Source organism: Capsella rubella, unplaced genomic scaffold (assembly GCF_000375325.1).
Source record: "Capsella rubella cultivar Monte Gargano unplaced genomic scaffold, Caprub1_0 scaffold_6, whole genome shotgun sequence".
Taxonomy (NCBI): Eukaryota; Viridiplantae; Streptophyta; class Magnoliopsida; order Brassicales; family Brassicaceae; genus Capsella; species Capsella rubella.
The window spans coordinates 16,274,018-16,287,863 of record NW_006238918.1 but is presented as its reverse complement, the minus strand read 5'-3'; the positions used below and the strand labels follow the sequence as shown (position 1 = coordinate 16,287,863).

General features: G+C 37.6%; 2 protein-coding genes across 5 annotated transcripts; both read right to left on the bottom strand.

The window, feature by feature from the left end:
- Window positions 1-453: 453 nt before the first annotated feature.
- On the bottom strand, window positions 454-5,821 carry LOC17883924 (homeobox-leucine zipper protein ANTHOCYANINLESS 2). 2 transcript variants are annotated; one of them, XM_006287033.2, is made up of 9 exons: window positions 5,198-5,819; window positions 4,856-5,097; window positions 4,644-4,761; window positions 3,930-4,535; window positions 3,724-3,825; window positions 3,416-3,622; window positions 2,252-2,426; window positions 1,787-2,148; window positions 454-1,257 (listed from the first exon to the last, which is right to left on the bottom strand). In XM_006287033.2, the coding sequence occupies exons 1-9, from the start codon at window positions 5,396-5,398 to the stop codon at window positions 886-888; spliced, it is 2,385 nt and encodes a 794-aa protein (XP_006287095.1). In that variant the 5' UTR covers window positions 5,399-5,819; the 3' UTR covers window positions 454-885. The 2 variants fall into 2 exon arrangements, with proteins under 2 accessions (XP_006287095.1, XP_023636258.1); XM_023780490.1 differs by lacking the exon at window positions 454-1,257 and adding an exon at window positions 1,314-1,671 and having other exon boundaries at window positions 5,198-5,821.
- A 2,786-nt stretch (window positions 5,822-8,607) lies between these two features.
- LOC17881856 (probable methyltransferase PMT13) lies at window positions 8,608-12,176 on the bottom strand. Of its 3 annotated transcripts, none has more exons than XR_002833252.1 (8): window positions 11,501-12,176; window positions 11,075-11,278; window positions 10,750-10,960; window positions 10,397-10,658; window positions 9,917-10,291; window positions 9,702-9,797; window positions 9,335-9,612; window positions 8,608-8,891 (listed from the first exon to the last, which is right to left on the bottom strand). XR_002833252.1 is itself a non-coding variant. In XM_006286422.2 (7 exons), exons 1-7 carry the CDS (start codon window positions 11,927-11,929, stop codon window positions 9,390-9,392), a joined length of 1,800 nt encoding a protein of 599 aa, XP_006286484.1. In that variant the 5' UTR covers window positions 11,930-12,176; the 3' UTR covers window positions 8,939-9,389. The 3 variants fall into 3 exon arrangements, 1 of the variants encoding a protein (XP_006286484.1); XR_002833253.1 differs by lacking the exon at window positions 8,608-8,891 and adding an exon at window positions 8,937-9,170; XM_006286422.2 differs by lacking the exon at window positions 8,608-8,891 and having other exon boundaries at window positions 8,939-9,612.
- Window positions 12,177-13,846: the final 1,670 nt, after the last annotated feature.

Sequence of the window (13,846 nt, the reverse complement as noted above, 5' to 3'; positions counted from 1 at the left end):
AAGTTTGAAATCACTAGCTATAACGGGCCATGCCATAATATGTTCGTAGGCTTTAAATAAAAGCCCATACTTGTAGAGCTGTCAGTGTCAACGTTGTCAAACTTTCTAGTTTCTACCGTGGGATTAGAATTAGAATGGTTTGCTCATGTCTCTTTTTTTTGGCCTGTCTAACTTAGCTGAACTTAAAAAGAACATTAACAACAATTAGAGAAAGAAAGAAACACAAGGGAGAAAACGACGCCGTAACGTCTGGTTCCTCGCACCAGTCTGTCATGGTCTGACGTGGCGCAACGAAAATGGCGGGATACGTAAGCCCCATCCAAATCTCTCAGCAGCTCATGCAAAGCAAGGAGCCAAGGGATTGCATTAAATGCAACGCAATTTTTATATAGATATAGATATATATATGCCTGCAAAATACATTTAATGCTCCACGAGAGACAGCTTTTTAGCTTGAAACGAAACAGATCCATCCAAGTCCAACCACATACATATATGTAATGTAACATCCCACGGTTCACGTTTTGTAACCACAACAACACACCCTGCGCGTGTGGCTCAAACCCGCCACATGAGTTTCTTACAATATTACTCAGAAGGAACAGAGAAGAAAAGGATAAGGGGGGGTTTCCAACCCCAGTCAATACCCGAACCACCAACTCCTCCACCGTGATCGGACCAAAACTCTTCCATGTCTTGGTCCCATCACGGTGACAAAGGAGTTAGATTTCGCTAACTCGCGCGGTTCGTTCTTGACTCGACACCCCCTCCCAAAAGTACATGACCACCATAAGTTAAAATTCACAACTCAATTTAAAAAAAAAAAAAAAGGAAAAACAAACGCGCTCCTAAACACTCTCCGCACCGTCCTGATCAGCAGGCAGCTTAACTCTCGCACTGTAAAGCGGCTCTAATCTTCTGAACGGTGCATGATATTAGGTTGTTAACCGTCTCCACCGACTCGACCGTGAGTTTTGCGGTAGGGAGGTTGTTTACGAGGATCTGAAACGCCACCGTCAAGAGCGACCCACCACCAACGGGTCGTTGTTCACCGTCACCACCGGAGCCGCCATCCATTCCTCCGTCGGGGAGAACAGCAAAACCGGAAGGAAGGAGAGCCACGTAGGATGAATCTCCACCGTTCATCACCACATTCATGGCTGGGATGTCAACAGGCGCGTAGACTACAAGCGCTCCGGATGAGTCAATGCATGTCTCTTGAAGAATTAGCATACAACTCTGATTTGCGTTCATTGCCTGTACGTAGAGAGTCAAACAAAAAAACCAAAATAACCCTTAGCTCGATGTCTTTATTTACGAGAAATTGCCACACTCTGACCAAACACAGTAACGCTTCAGGGTGAAAAAGAGATACAACAAGTCAAAATAACTTTTCAGAAAGAGTAGGAGGAAGTGGTGAAAAGTCAAAAAATACAGAAGCAAGTAAAGGTCGAAACTGTCCTATTAATATTGACTTTCGAAACCCTTCCAAAAGCTGTGACACTTTTGTTTTCTACTCCTGTCTTTGTATAAACAAATATATCTATATATATTATAATATTATTGTGTCATCTTTAGATACCACCCAAATTCCTATATTGTCCTTTCCCAATCCACTCTTTTGTCCGTCATACCACCCATCATCCCCATGGACAAAAACGTCACAATCACCTAATCCATATTCCCCACAAAAAAAATTACCGAACCAATCACACATACCTACTTAGCTTAACCGGATACCCCTATCAATAGCAACGTTAAACCAAAGAAGTATGAGAAAACTTACATTGGAGCGGAGCAGAGAGACGCCTTGATCTTGACCTTTGGCAATGTGGGCCATCTCCTGCATTGGACCACCGTTGGATAGAATATCCCACTCGCATCTCATCCGCTCGTTCCTCAAGAAATCAAACAGACGCTGTGGGGAAGCCGGAAGCCACACTGACGTGGCTGCGCTCAAAACAATACCCGGAGGCTCCCCTGGATCGTCCACGCTCTTACGGGTCATCACCCTAACGTCCGGGTCCACATTCCCGACAGTGAGCTTGCTCCAACAGTGGACCGACGGCGCAGAGATGCCCGAACAGAAGTTGAATGTCATACGTTGAGCTAACTTCAGCATGCTTTTCCGACCACCAGGCGTTATAGCTGTTTACAAAAAAAATATATATATATAACAAGGTTAAAGTTTTGTAACTAGAGAGGTTAATTATGTTAAGCATATTGAGAAGTGTGTTATTAAGAGACGTACATGTGTTGTCGTTAGATGTAACGTTGGAAGACATAAGGACGGCGAGACACTCGCACTGTCTCTGAAGTGTAGCTAGCCATCTTTGCGAGCCAAAACCAAGGCCTGACCTTAGCAATGGCCTGTACAGCTGGTGGATTTGGTTCTCGTCGTATTCTGCATGCTCCACCCACGTGACCTACACAATCCGGATACCAAATTCTATTATTTTAACACCAATATCAACAACCAAACCGGTCTATACTTCTAAGTGTAAAATACTTACACTATGAGATAAGATGCTAATTAATTTTTAATGGAAGATAATTACGATTAAATTCAAGATAATAAGACAAGTGAAATAAATATTATACTACACTATAAGTAGATGACAGAGACGGGATATACGAGGGCGCATGGAAGATCGGAATAGAAACATGTAAAAATTGATTTATTAAAACGATGATTAGAAGCTTTTCTCAATACATGCATAGATGAAATTAATGTGTTCTTTCCAAAATGCGCACAAATAATTTTGGACAGATGCTTCATTGAACAGCGAGCAAAACTATTAGATAAAATTAAAATTAAAAATTAAAAAATGGGGTTTTTCGAATTTGAAGACAGACCCAGTTGTCGAAAACTTGAAATCTAATCCAGAGAATCCGACAGAGAGAGAAGCATCCGGATCCATAAAATTTCAGCAATCTCGGAAGGTTCGGGGATCAAATTTCGAGGAAGAAAAATGCCTATTCAATTTATTTTTTCTTTTCCTATTCTGACATAAAATTATACTATATTTTATTTTCTAAAAATAACCTTTGAGAGGAAGATCAAATAAAAAATGAAAATGAAAAAAGGACTCCCGAACAAAGAAAAAGAAAATAATAGGACCGAGAGAGAGAGAATAAAACTTTGAAAGATCAAATTTGGGAGAGGTAAAGATTTTTTAATGGAAATGAGAGTGACAGTGAAGTGGGTGCAGCGAGTAATGGCTAAAAAACAAGACTCATTGATGCTTGAGCTTCTTCGTCTAGTGATCACCCAATTAAAAACCTAGAGATCCTAATTTTCTTCATTTCTATCGAATTATTCAAAAACCACCTTTAATTTAGATTCCAAATATGTTTCTGATTAATAATATTTATTATTGCTATGTAACGTCTAGCTAGTGTCAAAAGCGCTTACCTTAGAGTATCCATTGGACATATCCTGCACTACACAGCCTGATGGTAATCGCCGGATGACTGGAGAGCCACCGGAATTTTCCCGGACGGGATCAATTGATACATCCACCACCGCCCACACACCCTCGGCGTGCTGTTTGCAGAACCGGAGAAAATTAACATTACGAACCGGAACCAACGGAGACAACACTTGTAGCTCCGCATTCATCTGCACGTACACAGTATATTCAACCGGTTCAGATATAACCAAAACCAGATATTAAACCGGAATGTAATACAGTATGATTAATTACGAAGGTATTGGTTTACCAGTTGAAGTGCACCGTTTATAGTTCCGGCCATGCCACCGGAGATAACGTCGGTGGTTGTGGCTCTTGCGACGTTACACGGAAACATCTCCATCCACCGATTCTGTTGTTAAACATATAATAATAATAAAAACAAAATAAATAAATAAATAAATGTAGCTAGGAGATATAAAAAAATGGAGATATAGTCAATTGAAGAAGACTTACGGAGTCCATTAAAGTCTCGACGAGAGCTAAGCTATTGATGATGACCATACCGGATGTTCGAGAAGCTTCAGTAGCTAAACCGGTTGGTTTAGTGGTTGAAAACGTTCTCATGTACTCGTCTTGGTTAAGCTCATCTCTCTCCCCGTCTAAGCTTTTGACCCATAACGGTTCTTCACTCTGAGCGAGCTTCACTAACTCATCCATGGCTGTTAAAGCCAGCTCCAGCAAAACTGACTTCTGATCAATCCCGTTGATCCCCGACTGCTGCGGCGGAGGCAAGCAAGCGCCACCGCCGAAGTCAGGAGGGAAAGCGAAATTGCCTCCGTTGTTGTTGCCGACGGCGAGTTCGAGGGACGAGTTGTAGTGATGGTGGTGGTGGCCGAGGAATTTACCGGTGAGGTTACAGACACGATCTAGCTCGTCTTTCAAACGAGCGTTTTCGATACGGAGATGGTGTTCTTCGAGAGAGATATCACCGAGCATGGCAGGTCCACCACAACTGGTGCAGGTTGGATTCCTCATTGCTTCACGGATCGACATGTTCTCAGCTCTTAGCTTATCGTTCTCTTGTCTCAGTAATGCGTTCTCATGCCTCTCTAATTGAGTCTGCGCAGCGCACACGATTTGAAATCATATTCATTACAACGAGATAAAGCTTCAATTCTTTTTTGGATTCAATTTGGTTGATAACAAAAAAATAAAGAAAACACATACTTTCATCTGAGTACGACGATTCTGGAACCAGAACTTGACTTGTCTTGTCTCTAAGCAAAGTCTCTTACTTAGTTCCAATCTTTGTTTCTCGTCTGGATGTGGACACTCTTTGAACATACTGCAAAGATAAAAAAATTAAAACTCATAAATTAATCAATCAGATCGAACGAAAGAGATGAATGAATCATAAAAGAGAGAGAGTAGGTAAGTACGATTCGAGCTCTTGGATTTGCTGAGGAGTGTGTCGGTGATAACGTTTCTTCCTAGGAGGCTTATCGGCTGCGTCTTGATCTTCGCCGGAGATACCTTCAACGTTGTCACTACCAGATCTGCTCTCATGTTCCTCTTCTCGGCTCCTTCTGTTCACACTCCCATCGAAATTATCGCCTCCTCCGACGTTATTGTTCCTCATCATCGATGCTTCTCCACGGTTTGTTCCTCTCTCCGGTTGCTCCTGTGTCCGAAAACAAAACCAATTAACAAAATTTAGGTTTCTTATCTAAAGTAAAATAAAATAAAAATAAAGTAATATAGTAGAGGAGACGACGTCGTACGAGGGCTAAAGAGAGGCCAGAGGAAGCGTAAACTGATTTGTTAGTTAAAGGAGGAGAGAAGAGGCTAGCCGCTTGAGCCAAAGCACCACCGGGTAAGACGTTGGTTGAGGCAGTGTGGTTGCCATAACTTAAACCGGAGAGGAGTCTTGCTCCGGTAGAGCCACCACCAGGTGTATTATCAAAGAGACTACCGAAGTTCATCAAATTAAGAAAACACTCAGAGATTTGATTTGATTTGATTTGTTACTTTTTGTGACAAACACCTAGAAGGAGAATTAAAGGAAGTAGAGATGAAGACTTTTTCACGAAACGAGTAAGATTTGAATAAATCTAGGATAAAAACTCAAAAATAAAAATGATGATGATGATGAATTGATGATGAAGAAGAGAAGAAGAAACCCAGAAATAAAGATAAATTTTACTGAAATGGAGGAGAGAGAAAGAGAACGAAAGCGGAAATTTTAATCAACTTCTCTCTCATGTGCTCTTCGTTCTCAGTCTCTCTCTCTCTTAAGAATAAAATGGTTTCTTCTTCTTTTTTTGTGTTTCTGTCTCTCTCTCTCTTATTGTGTTTCAGAGAGTGATGTGTTGTGGGGAAGAAGAAGAAGAAATGGGTAAACCCTAGTTTTGAGGTAACTGTGAAGGAGAAGATGAGTCTCTCTCTCTTCCTATATTCACACTTGCATGTTGGATTTTGACTCTTTTTTTTTTATTTTTGTATTTATTTATATTTTTTTAATAATTTAGTTTTTAAAGACAATGAGAGCGACGGTCATGCCTTTTTTTGTTTTTTTTTTAGGATTTTGTTTTCTTCTTTTATTACCTTTCTTTTTCATTTTTTTCTGTTTAATGCATTTTGACAATTTTTAGTTTCATTTTTTTAAGTGTTTTCATCAATTTTCATAAAAGTGAATCTATTATTAAAATAAAAATCTAATGCAATTCAAATCCAAAAAGAACTATAACTGACCTGACTTTTCTTCTTTAACTGACCTGACTTTTTTTATCAAAATTGTCTTTATATAATAAAATATATATTAAAATTAAAACTAAATCTGAACAAACTAATGACATTTGTTCATTTTTAAAATCTTTCAAATAAAATAACAGATTTTTTTATTTTTAAAAAGGTAGTGAAACTTAAACCCAAACTGTACTAAAAGTTAAATCTACTAGATATTGTTTTAAAAATATAATTAACCTTTTTCTTAAATAATATTTTAGATACTAAAAAGTCACTTTTGTAAGTACAATTACCCATTTTTAGCATAGAAAATAATTATTGAAAATTTTGAAATAGAATCAAGCCAACACATAGATTGAACCCATCAACCCCTAATTATCTCTCGATTGTTTCCATAAAAATGAAACTTTATATGAATGAAAAAAACAAATTTATTAAAAAATGAAAAAGAAAGTAAAAAAAAAAAACGTTAAAGAGGATGATGGAGATACGAATACACGAGAGAGAGACTCTCATTTACCAAAATGAACGAGTCGGTTGACTTTTTCTCTCTTTTTATTTATAACGTTTTTTCTACTTTACCCCACGCGCCTTCATATATATCATCTCTCTACTCGCCCGCAAAACGTTTTTACCATATTTCCATGCATATGATCCATTTTTTTTTTTCAATTATTTGACAATGCACTTTTTGATTTATACTGACTTTGATAGTCTCTCTGTTAGTATAAATATAAATAGGCTATAGAATCTTTTCTTTTAAAAAGTTTTGTGAAAGAATCTATGATTTTGTAAGTTGACGACATGAAGAAGCGAGCTTTTGTGTCAACCAAACGACATTCCATAATTAGTCTTTCTAAGCTCCATTATTGAGCTAATTGGTATGCCCTAAATGGTGAGATGATGATTTCGTTAAATTTAATATGTTCAATTATTAGATTTTTAATTATCATGGAAGAAAACTGAATGTTACTTCCTTCCTTTGTAATCTGCACATATGTAAGTAGCTTTTATGGAATAGCGGTCATGCTAGCTAATGCGCCACCGATAAATACACATTTTTATTTCCGGATTGGTATTTATACTAACTACAAAAAACGTTGAATAGTGCGAAGTGATGATTCATATTAAAAAGTTAGATGGTGTAACTTTTAGTCTCACTCGGTACACTTGGTTGTTTTTGACTGCTGTCTGAAGATGTCCCTCTTAAGACAACAACATGTTCATGGCTGTATTTATTTATTTATTTATTGGAAGAAGCAGTCTAGAAATGTGGGTATGATCGAAAGACCGAATTAGCTATGGCTGTGACCATTGTCCGCATGCATGCATGCAAGAAATGCCACCGGAGGTGAACCCGCAGAGTGAATTGTTCGTTAGAAGACAAAGTAGTGTACATATTGAACTGTTTACAGGAAAGGTTTGTTCGGAAAATAGGGCCGGATTATCCGAAACTTTTTCGTGAATAGCTTCCGTTAATAGGCTTTATATATGTATATATGTAGCGGTGTCCACATGTGACTTCTAGGTGACAATTGCCACCGAAACTTCATCCCATATCAACTGTAAATTACTTTAGTGGTAAATTTATAGCTCAACTATTCTTTGTAATATACAAAAAGAAAAGCATATGTTGGTTTAAGCATACAAAAACTGATGACAGAAAAGACGAAACATACAAAATTAGCTGAGAGTTATTGTCATTAGTGTTTGTAAAGCCAGAATTAATTGAACCGAATATATGGATCATTGCACTAAGGGGAAGTAGTGGATCATATTGGTTTGGTTCGGTTTAGAGCACATGGGGATGTCGGTTCCACTCAATAACCGACCAGCAAGCACTCCATACAAATTACACTCCAACTTTCCTATTTATCATTTCAGGTAGGTCTTTTTCCAATCATTTTTTTTTTGTAATACAGTATATACATGTGATGGCTGTAACTAATTTACAGAAAATAAAAAAATAAAAGTCCTTCGGCTTCTCTTCTCTTATTGATGTGAAATAAATAAATGAAGCAATAGGGTTTGGTGAATAAAAAGGTTTGAAAGCAAAGAGGAATACTCATTCCCCTCTTTGGCCTGTTTGATGGTGTAAAGAACAACGTCATTTACATTGTTGGGTTTAATTTGGCAATTACCATAAACCGTTCAACTGGATCAACAATTCTACCATAATCGGTTGAGTAAATCCAACTCCAGTAAACCAGAGATTGCAAAAAGATCTATGAATATTTTTTGCCAGAGTCATACAACAAAGAAAAAAAAAGAGGAGATTCAACTTTTTAATGTGAATGTTAGCATCAAAATGACCGGACTACCGACCATGTTTCATGTGGGATATTTCAACCTCAAACGAATTTACCATTATATAACACTATTGAACATAGAAACAAATCAAAGACAATCAGAAACATAGCAAAGACTAGACTTTTCTAACATGACATTTCAATCAAGAGTCACATCTAAATTGAATCCTCTAGTGTGTCGATGATGTTACGTTCAAACAGATAATAAACGATCAGATTTTCTTGGACGTTATATAGCATAATAAGAAGATCAATTATTGAGACAACAAATATGGTTCAAAAGAGGACGACCGAACCTTTGTTGCATTAATGTCTTCAACTTCTTCTTCTTCTTCTTCTTCTTTTTTTCCAATCCAATTGGAGCCTTCTTTCTCTCTCGGGATTTTTACCAAAAAATGTCTCCCCACCTGAAGTCAAAGTACTGGAAAAAGAGAATTCTTCTATTGTGTCCGTTTCTCATCCAAAATATCAAGAAAACTACAACAATTTATATAGTACTCCATATAAAATATATTTTTAACTAAAACATCGAATCATAGGAATTGTCAGTAAGCTGGGGTTTTCAATACATCAAATACGTATCCAGGACGTGCACCTAATACATTGTCTCCAGTACAAAAGCTATAAGCGGAGTCACATGCATACTTTACTCATGTAGGTCACAAGTTGCTTCTAAAAGGTAGACCCCGCACACAAATCACTGACACAACCACGTGTGACCAAGAATTAACATTATCAGGAGGACATTATACGACTGTAATACACTAATACATATAGAGGCAATGTCACGAACACAAAAATGTATATCATCTGGTTGGTGTCTTAGAGACAGACAGATTGGGGCTGGAGAGAAAGTGACAGTACCTACAAGACTGAGAAGAGCTTCTTCTTCCCTCTCTTTTCTTTTTTGTGTGTGTGTTCAGTGGGAGCTTGACGGCAATTTCCAGAGAGATTTGGTTGCAATAAGAATCTTCTCTCTTCCATGGGATTCGGGTTCTTTGTCATGTATGGAAGAAGACCATCTTACAGCATGAGCCATTCGTGCAACTTTGTCTAGCACCTCAGGAGAGTCTCGGATCACAACCTTTCCTTCTGGACGCAATATTCTGTCCATCTCTACCATTAGATCTACTAGGCTACACCTGTATGCATATTAGACATCTCAGTTTAGGTGAACCAGATAAGCCAGGGACCGTGTTAGCAATCAAGAAAGGTTTGACATTCGATATACCTCGATTTGCTTGAGTCTTGTCGTTTTATTAGTGATTCAATTCCTGATACATGGATGAAATCATACGTACGAGGATACGTTGAAAAGGGTTCACACCTGCAAGAACCAAATAATAGGGGTTTAACTCCAAAGAATTGTGGAATATAAGAACAAGAGAGATAACATAACTAACTCTTTGCTTTGATCAAATATATAAACAAAAAAAAGTGACTAACCAATCATGGTAAACACCGATGAGACCTCTGTCATAAATCACGTCAAGAGTTAATGGCTTCCTAGCTGGAATGACATTCATAACCCACACAGTTTCAGATGCAAGGGCTGCGGCAAAGCCTCCAAAGAAGGCATTCATGTCCATGACATTGCGGACAGCTGGAGATTTTATCTCCAAGTTCAGAGAATCCTTGTAATAAGCAACTCGTCTTGCCCACCGCCTTGCATCTGCTTCAAACACATCCAACCCGTTTTTCATGGCAATTGCCCTAGAAGGAACTTTAGTAAGCCTTTCCGGCCATTTGGAAATAGTTCCCAGAGCAAGTTCTCCTTTGACGGACGATGGCCTGGTAACACACTTCTTCAATTTATAATACCTGAAATAAGGAGAAAAAAACAAAGACTTCAATGTTCACTTTAACATGATTCCATTACAGGTCAGAAGTCACAGCCACAATATTACACGAAAAGAAAATTCTCACCATGCATCACTTGGCGGAACAGACTCATCACACAACCCGAGCCCAAACTCATTCTGGCTGGGCAAACATGAATCTACAACAGGCTTCTTCCAGATGACAGTGTTTCCATCAACCGCAATTAGCTCATAGCACAAAGCTCTAGCTACCGCCTGAAGATCAGCCCATTCTTTGTCTTGTTTAGGCCATTGTACAGGTGGGCCAGAGATTACAAGATATCCTCCAGGACGCAGTAACCTATCTACTTCGATGAAGTAAGTTGCATCTACAGACAAATCACCAAACAGGATAAGACTAATTGCTTCTACAAATGGCAACACATACGAGATATGAGGAGTTGTACCCAAGGGACTCACTGTAAGCGGTAAAAGGAATCAAGCATCGGGAACAATGCATCAAGTCAAAGGAGTATGCAGGAAAGGGGAGTCTACGGGTGCCAAGCATGGCAACAAATGCAGGAACTCCTCTTTCCAAGGCGAACTGAATTTGCGATTTATGTGAATCTCTTGGAGCAAATGAGAGGGCTAGAATGCCTTGAGATAGAAGAGTGCCTCCGAAACTTGCAACCTGCAAATGTATCAATGTTACAACTTACACAGATGACAGAGCAAAACATAACTTATTGTAACACTGTTACACAGAGCAAAACATGAATTATAAAAGACTAATAATGACTCTTACCCCGCATCCCATGTCAAGCGCAGTTCTGAGAGTTCCACCACTAAGCGGAATATACTGCGCAAGTTTCTCAATGTATTGGCCTGCTCCGCCAGGAAACATGGTGCCACCGCCTGGAAAAGTGAAGTATTCCCCTTCCCTTTTCATCCATCCTTGGTGACCTTTCCGGTCAGCAATTTTATTATATGGCATGTTTGCATGCCAGATCTACAAATGTTGAAACAACCAGCATTAACAGTTAAGACCTAACCCAAAGCACAAGTTTCAAACATCGCCAAAGGAATCGAACTACATCTCATAGAAAGTCCAATAAGAGGGCCGCTAACTAAGGCTAGTAATTCGATTCTAAGTTAATTCGTAGACGACGATCCACCTAACACTATCAAGAGTGATAAATATACAGAAGCTCGAATCAAACAAGAAAATCACCTTGTGAAGGCTCTCAGGCCAAGGAACAGGGATTTTATAACCAGAAGGAGGAGGAATCAAGCAGAGCGGAGTCTCCTCAGGCAAGGGGCAATGTCTCTCCCTATAGAAATTCATCTCTCTACTAAGCTGACTATTCCTCCTGGGATCCTCACAAGGCATATGAGCAACAGCCTCCGCCGGACAATACTCGATCGGCTGCAAGTGCTGACCAGCTTCAACCAAAGTAACCAATCGCTGCCGTTGCCTCGGATCTGAGGCCGTCGAGAGAAGCAGCGTTTGCCTACCAGAAGCCGCCATGGAATCGCCAAGAGGAGTGAACAAAAGGATGAAGAAGAGGAGTACGATACCGAAGAAAGCAGCGGTTACGATGTCGAGGAGACGCCATTGACGAGGATTACGCTTCGACGCAGGTAGACTCAGGTGCCCCATCGCCTTCAGCTTCACCACTCACTCGAAGAAGAAGTTGTTCGTCTTCGAAACCAGATCAGATGCAAATCTTATTAGGATGTTTTATATTATAAGATTTTAAGCTTTTGGAGATCTGAAGAAATTGTCGGCGATTATAATATATTACTAAACTTATATTTTCGTGTAATCCTTTTTTTTGTGTGTGTGTGTGATCAGATCAAATCAAATCCACATTTGTTTTTCTCAGTGCTTTAGTAACGAGCGGTCTAGTGTGTATGGCGGAGGACGGTGAATACGGCCACTGGGTGGGCTCTTTCACTACTTTAATTGATTTAAGAATATTTAATGGAATGTTTTTTTGGTCGTTAATTATAAATTTTATATCGGGGGCTATTGGACTTGGGCCTCACTATATACTTTGGGCCTTATTATGGCCAGGCAAAGATATTAGTGGATCGTCCTTTGACGGTCCAAAACAATGTGGCGATAACATATTAACATGCATTAATACGTCACACATAAGATTAGGATTTAAACAAGATTAATGAAACCATAATAAATAAAGAATCAAATTTACGCGTCTCTCTGATTTTTTAGTCATATTAGGATAACCGTAGGCTATAGAAGCTGCAAATTGTCTTTCATTTTTCTGGAAAATTTGAATTCCAAATTGTTTTAAAAAACAAAATATATAACGTAACCACACATAACATTGTACAAAGGTTTGGTATTAAATTCCATAGAAGCCATTCACGTGTTAGGTGTCATAGGAGCGTCCGTCTGATAGATAGTTTTGTATACAGGACTCAGATTAACAACATTTAGTGGGATCACTGAAAATTGAAATATAATTTATATTTCCATTTTAAGCGTATCTCTCTTAAAAATGGGTAAGCCGAGTAACACTAATCCATTCTAGTTCTAGTCATACGCGTATTTAGGTGATTTTAAGACTCCAGTATGAAAAATTGACTAAGCATTGTGTTAAATGCATGTATTCATTTATGACTAAACCAATTAAATGACGATCATAAAAAAGAAAAGCACAATTTATAGTTAAAAATAAAAAATTCATAAGAGAATCTATAAGCAGTGCCAGTTTTACAATGAAAAAAACAACGAAGACCACTGTCGTATAATGTAATCGTAACTGTGTGAATGAAAAAACAAAATCTATATATATTATACAGTTCTAAGTTTTATACGAAAACTACAAAAATAGACTATATCTTTTTAAAAGTAATTAAATAGTCCAAATCTAAACCCTTGACACCAAATTTTGAAATTGAAAACACAAAAGCTTAACAATAATTAGCCCATGTTCTTTTTGAAATATATAAAATCAGTTTTGAATGTAAAATGTTGAAAGATGTATTTCCTAATTAACTAGTATAGCATCCGTCCCTTGGACGGGTTATATTTATTTAAAACTAAATTAAAACTAAAATTTATTATAACTTAAAAAAAAAAAAAAAATTCTAAATTTGTTTTTGAAAAAATAAGAGAAATTAATTTCATTTGGAAAGAGATTTTATAAACCCTTTTAAAACCACTTAAAAACCTTATAAAACTTGTAAAAACGATTTTAAACCTTTTAAAACATTATAAAATATTTGTATCAAATTTCCAAGTAGTAGTTATTATATAGAAGTACTTTATAAACCATATAAAACTTTATAATTTTTCATATTTAAACATGAATATTTTTGAAAATGGATAGATAAAGGAGGTATTTTTGAAAAGGGGTACACCAAAAGGGGTATTTCTAAAAAATTCTCTTTAATTTTTTATAATTATTTTTTAATGTTGTTTAAAAATTCTATTTGTATCTTAATATTAACAAAATTAGTTATAACATGTTGAGACATCTTATGTTTTTACTTGACACTTATCATGATCACATGAGTTAGTAAATTTAAAAACCAAGTTTCGACATAT

Bases quoted from the DNA above. Each gene is read 5' to 3' on its own strand.
- LOC17883924 (XM_006287033.2), bottom strand. From the start codon at position 5,398: ATGAACTTCGGTAGTCTCTTTGATAATACACCTGGTGGTGGCTCTACC. The intron at 5,098-5,197 runs GTACGACGTCGT...TTTCGGACACAG, and splicing joins CTGGCCTCTCTTTAGCCCTC to GAGCAACCGGAGAGAGGAAC. The intron at 3,826-3,929 runs GTAAGTCTTCTT...GTTTAACAACAG, and splicing joins TCGAGACTTTAATGGACTCC to AATCGGTGGATGGAGATGTT.
- LOC17881856 (XM_006286422.2), bottom strand. From the start codon at position 11,929: ATGGGGCACCTGAGTCTACCTGCGTCGAAGCGTAATCCTCGTCAATGG. The intron at 10,659-10,749 runs GTGAGTCCCTTG...ATTTGTCTGTAG, and splicing joins GATTCCTTTTACCGCTTACA to ATGCAACTTACTTCATCGAA. The intron at 9,798-9,916 runs GTTAGTCACTTT...TGGTTCTTGCAG, and splicing joins ATCGGTGTTTACCATGATTG to GTGTGAACCCTTTTCAACGT.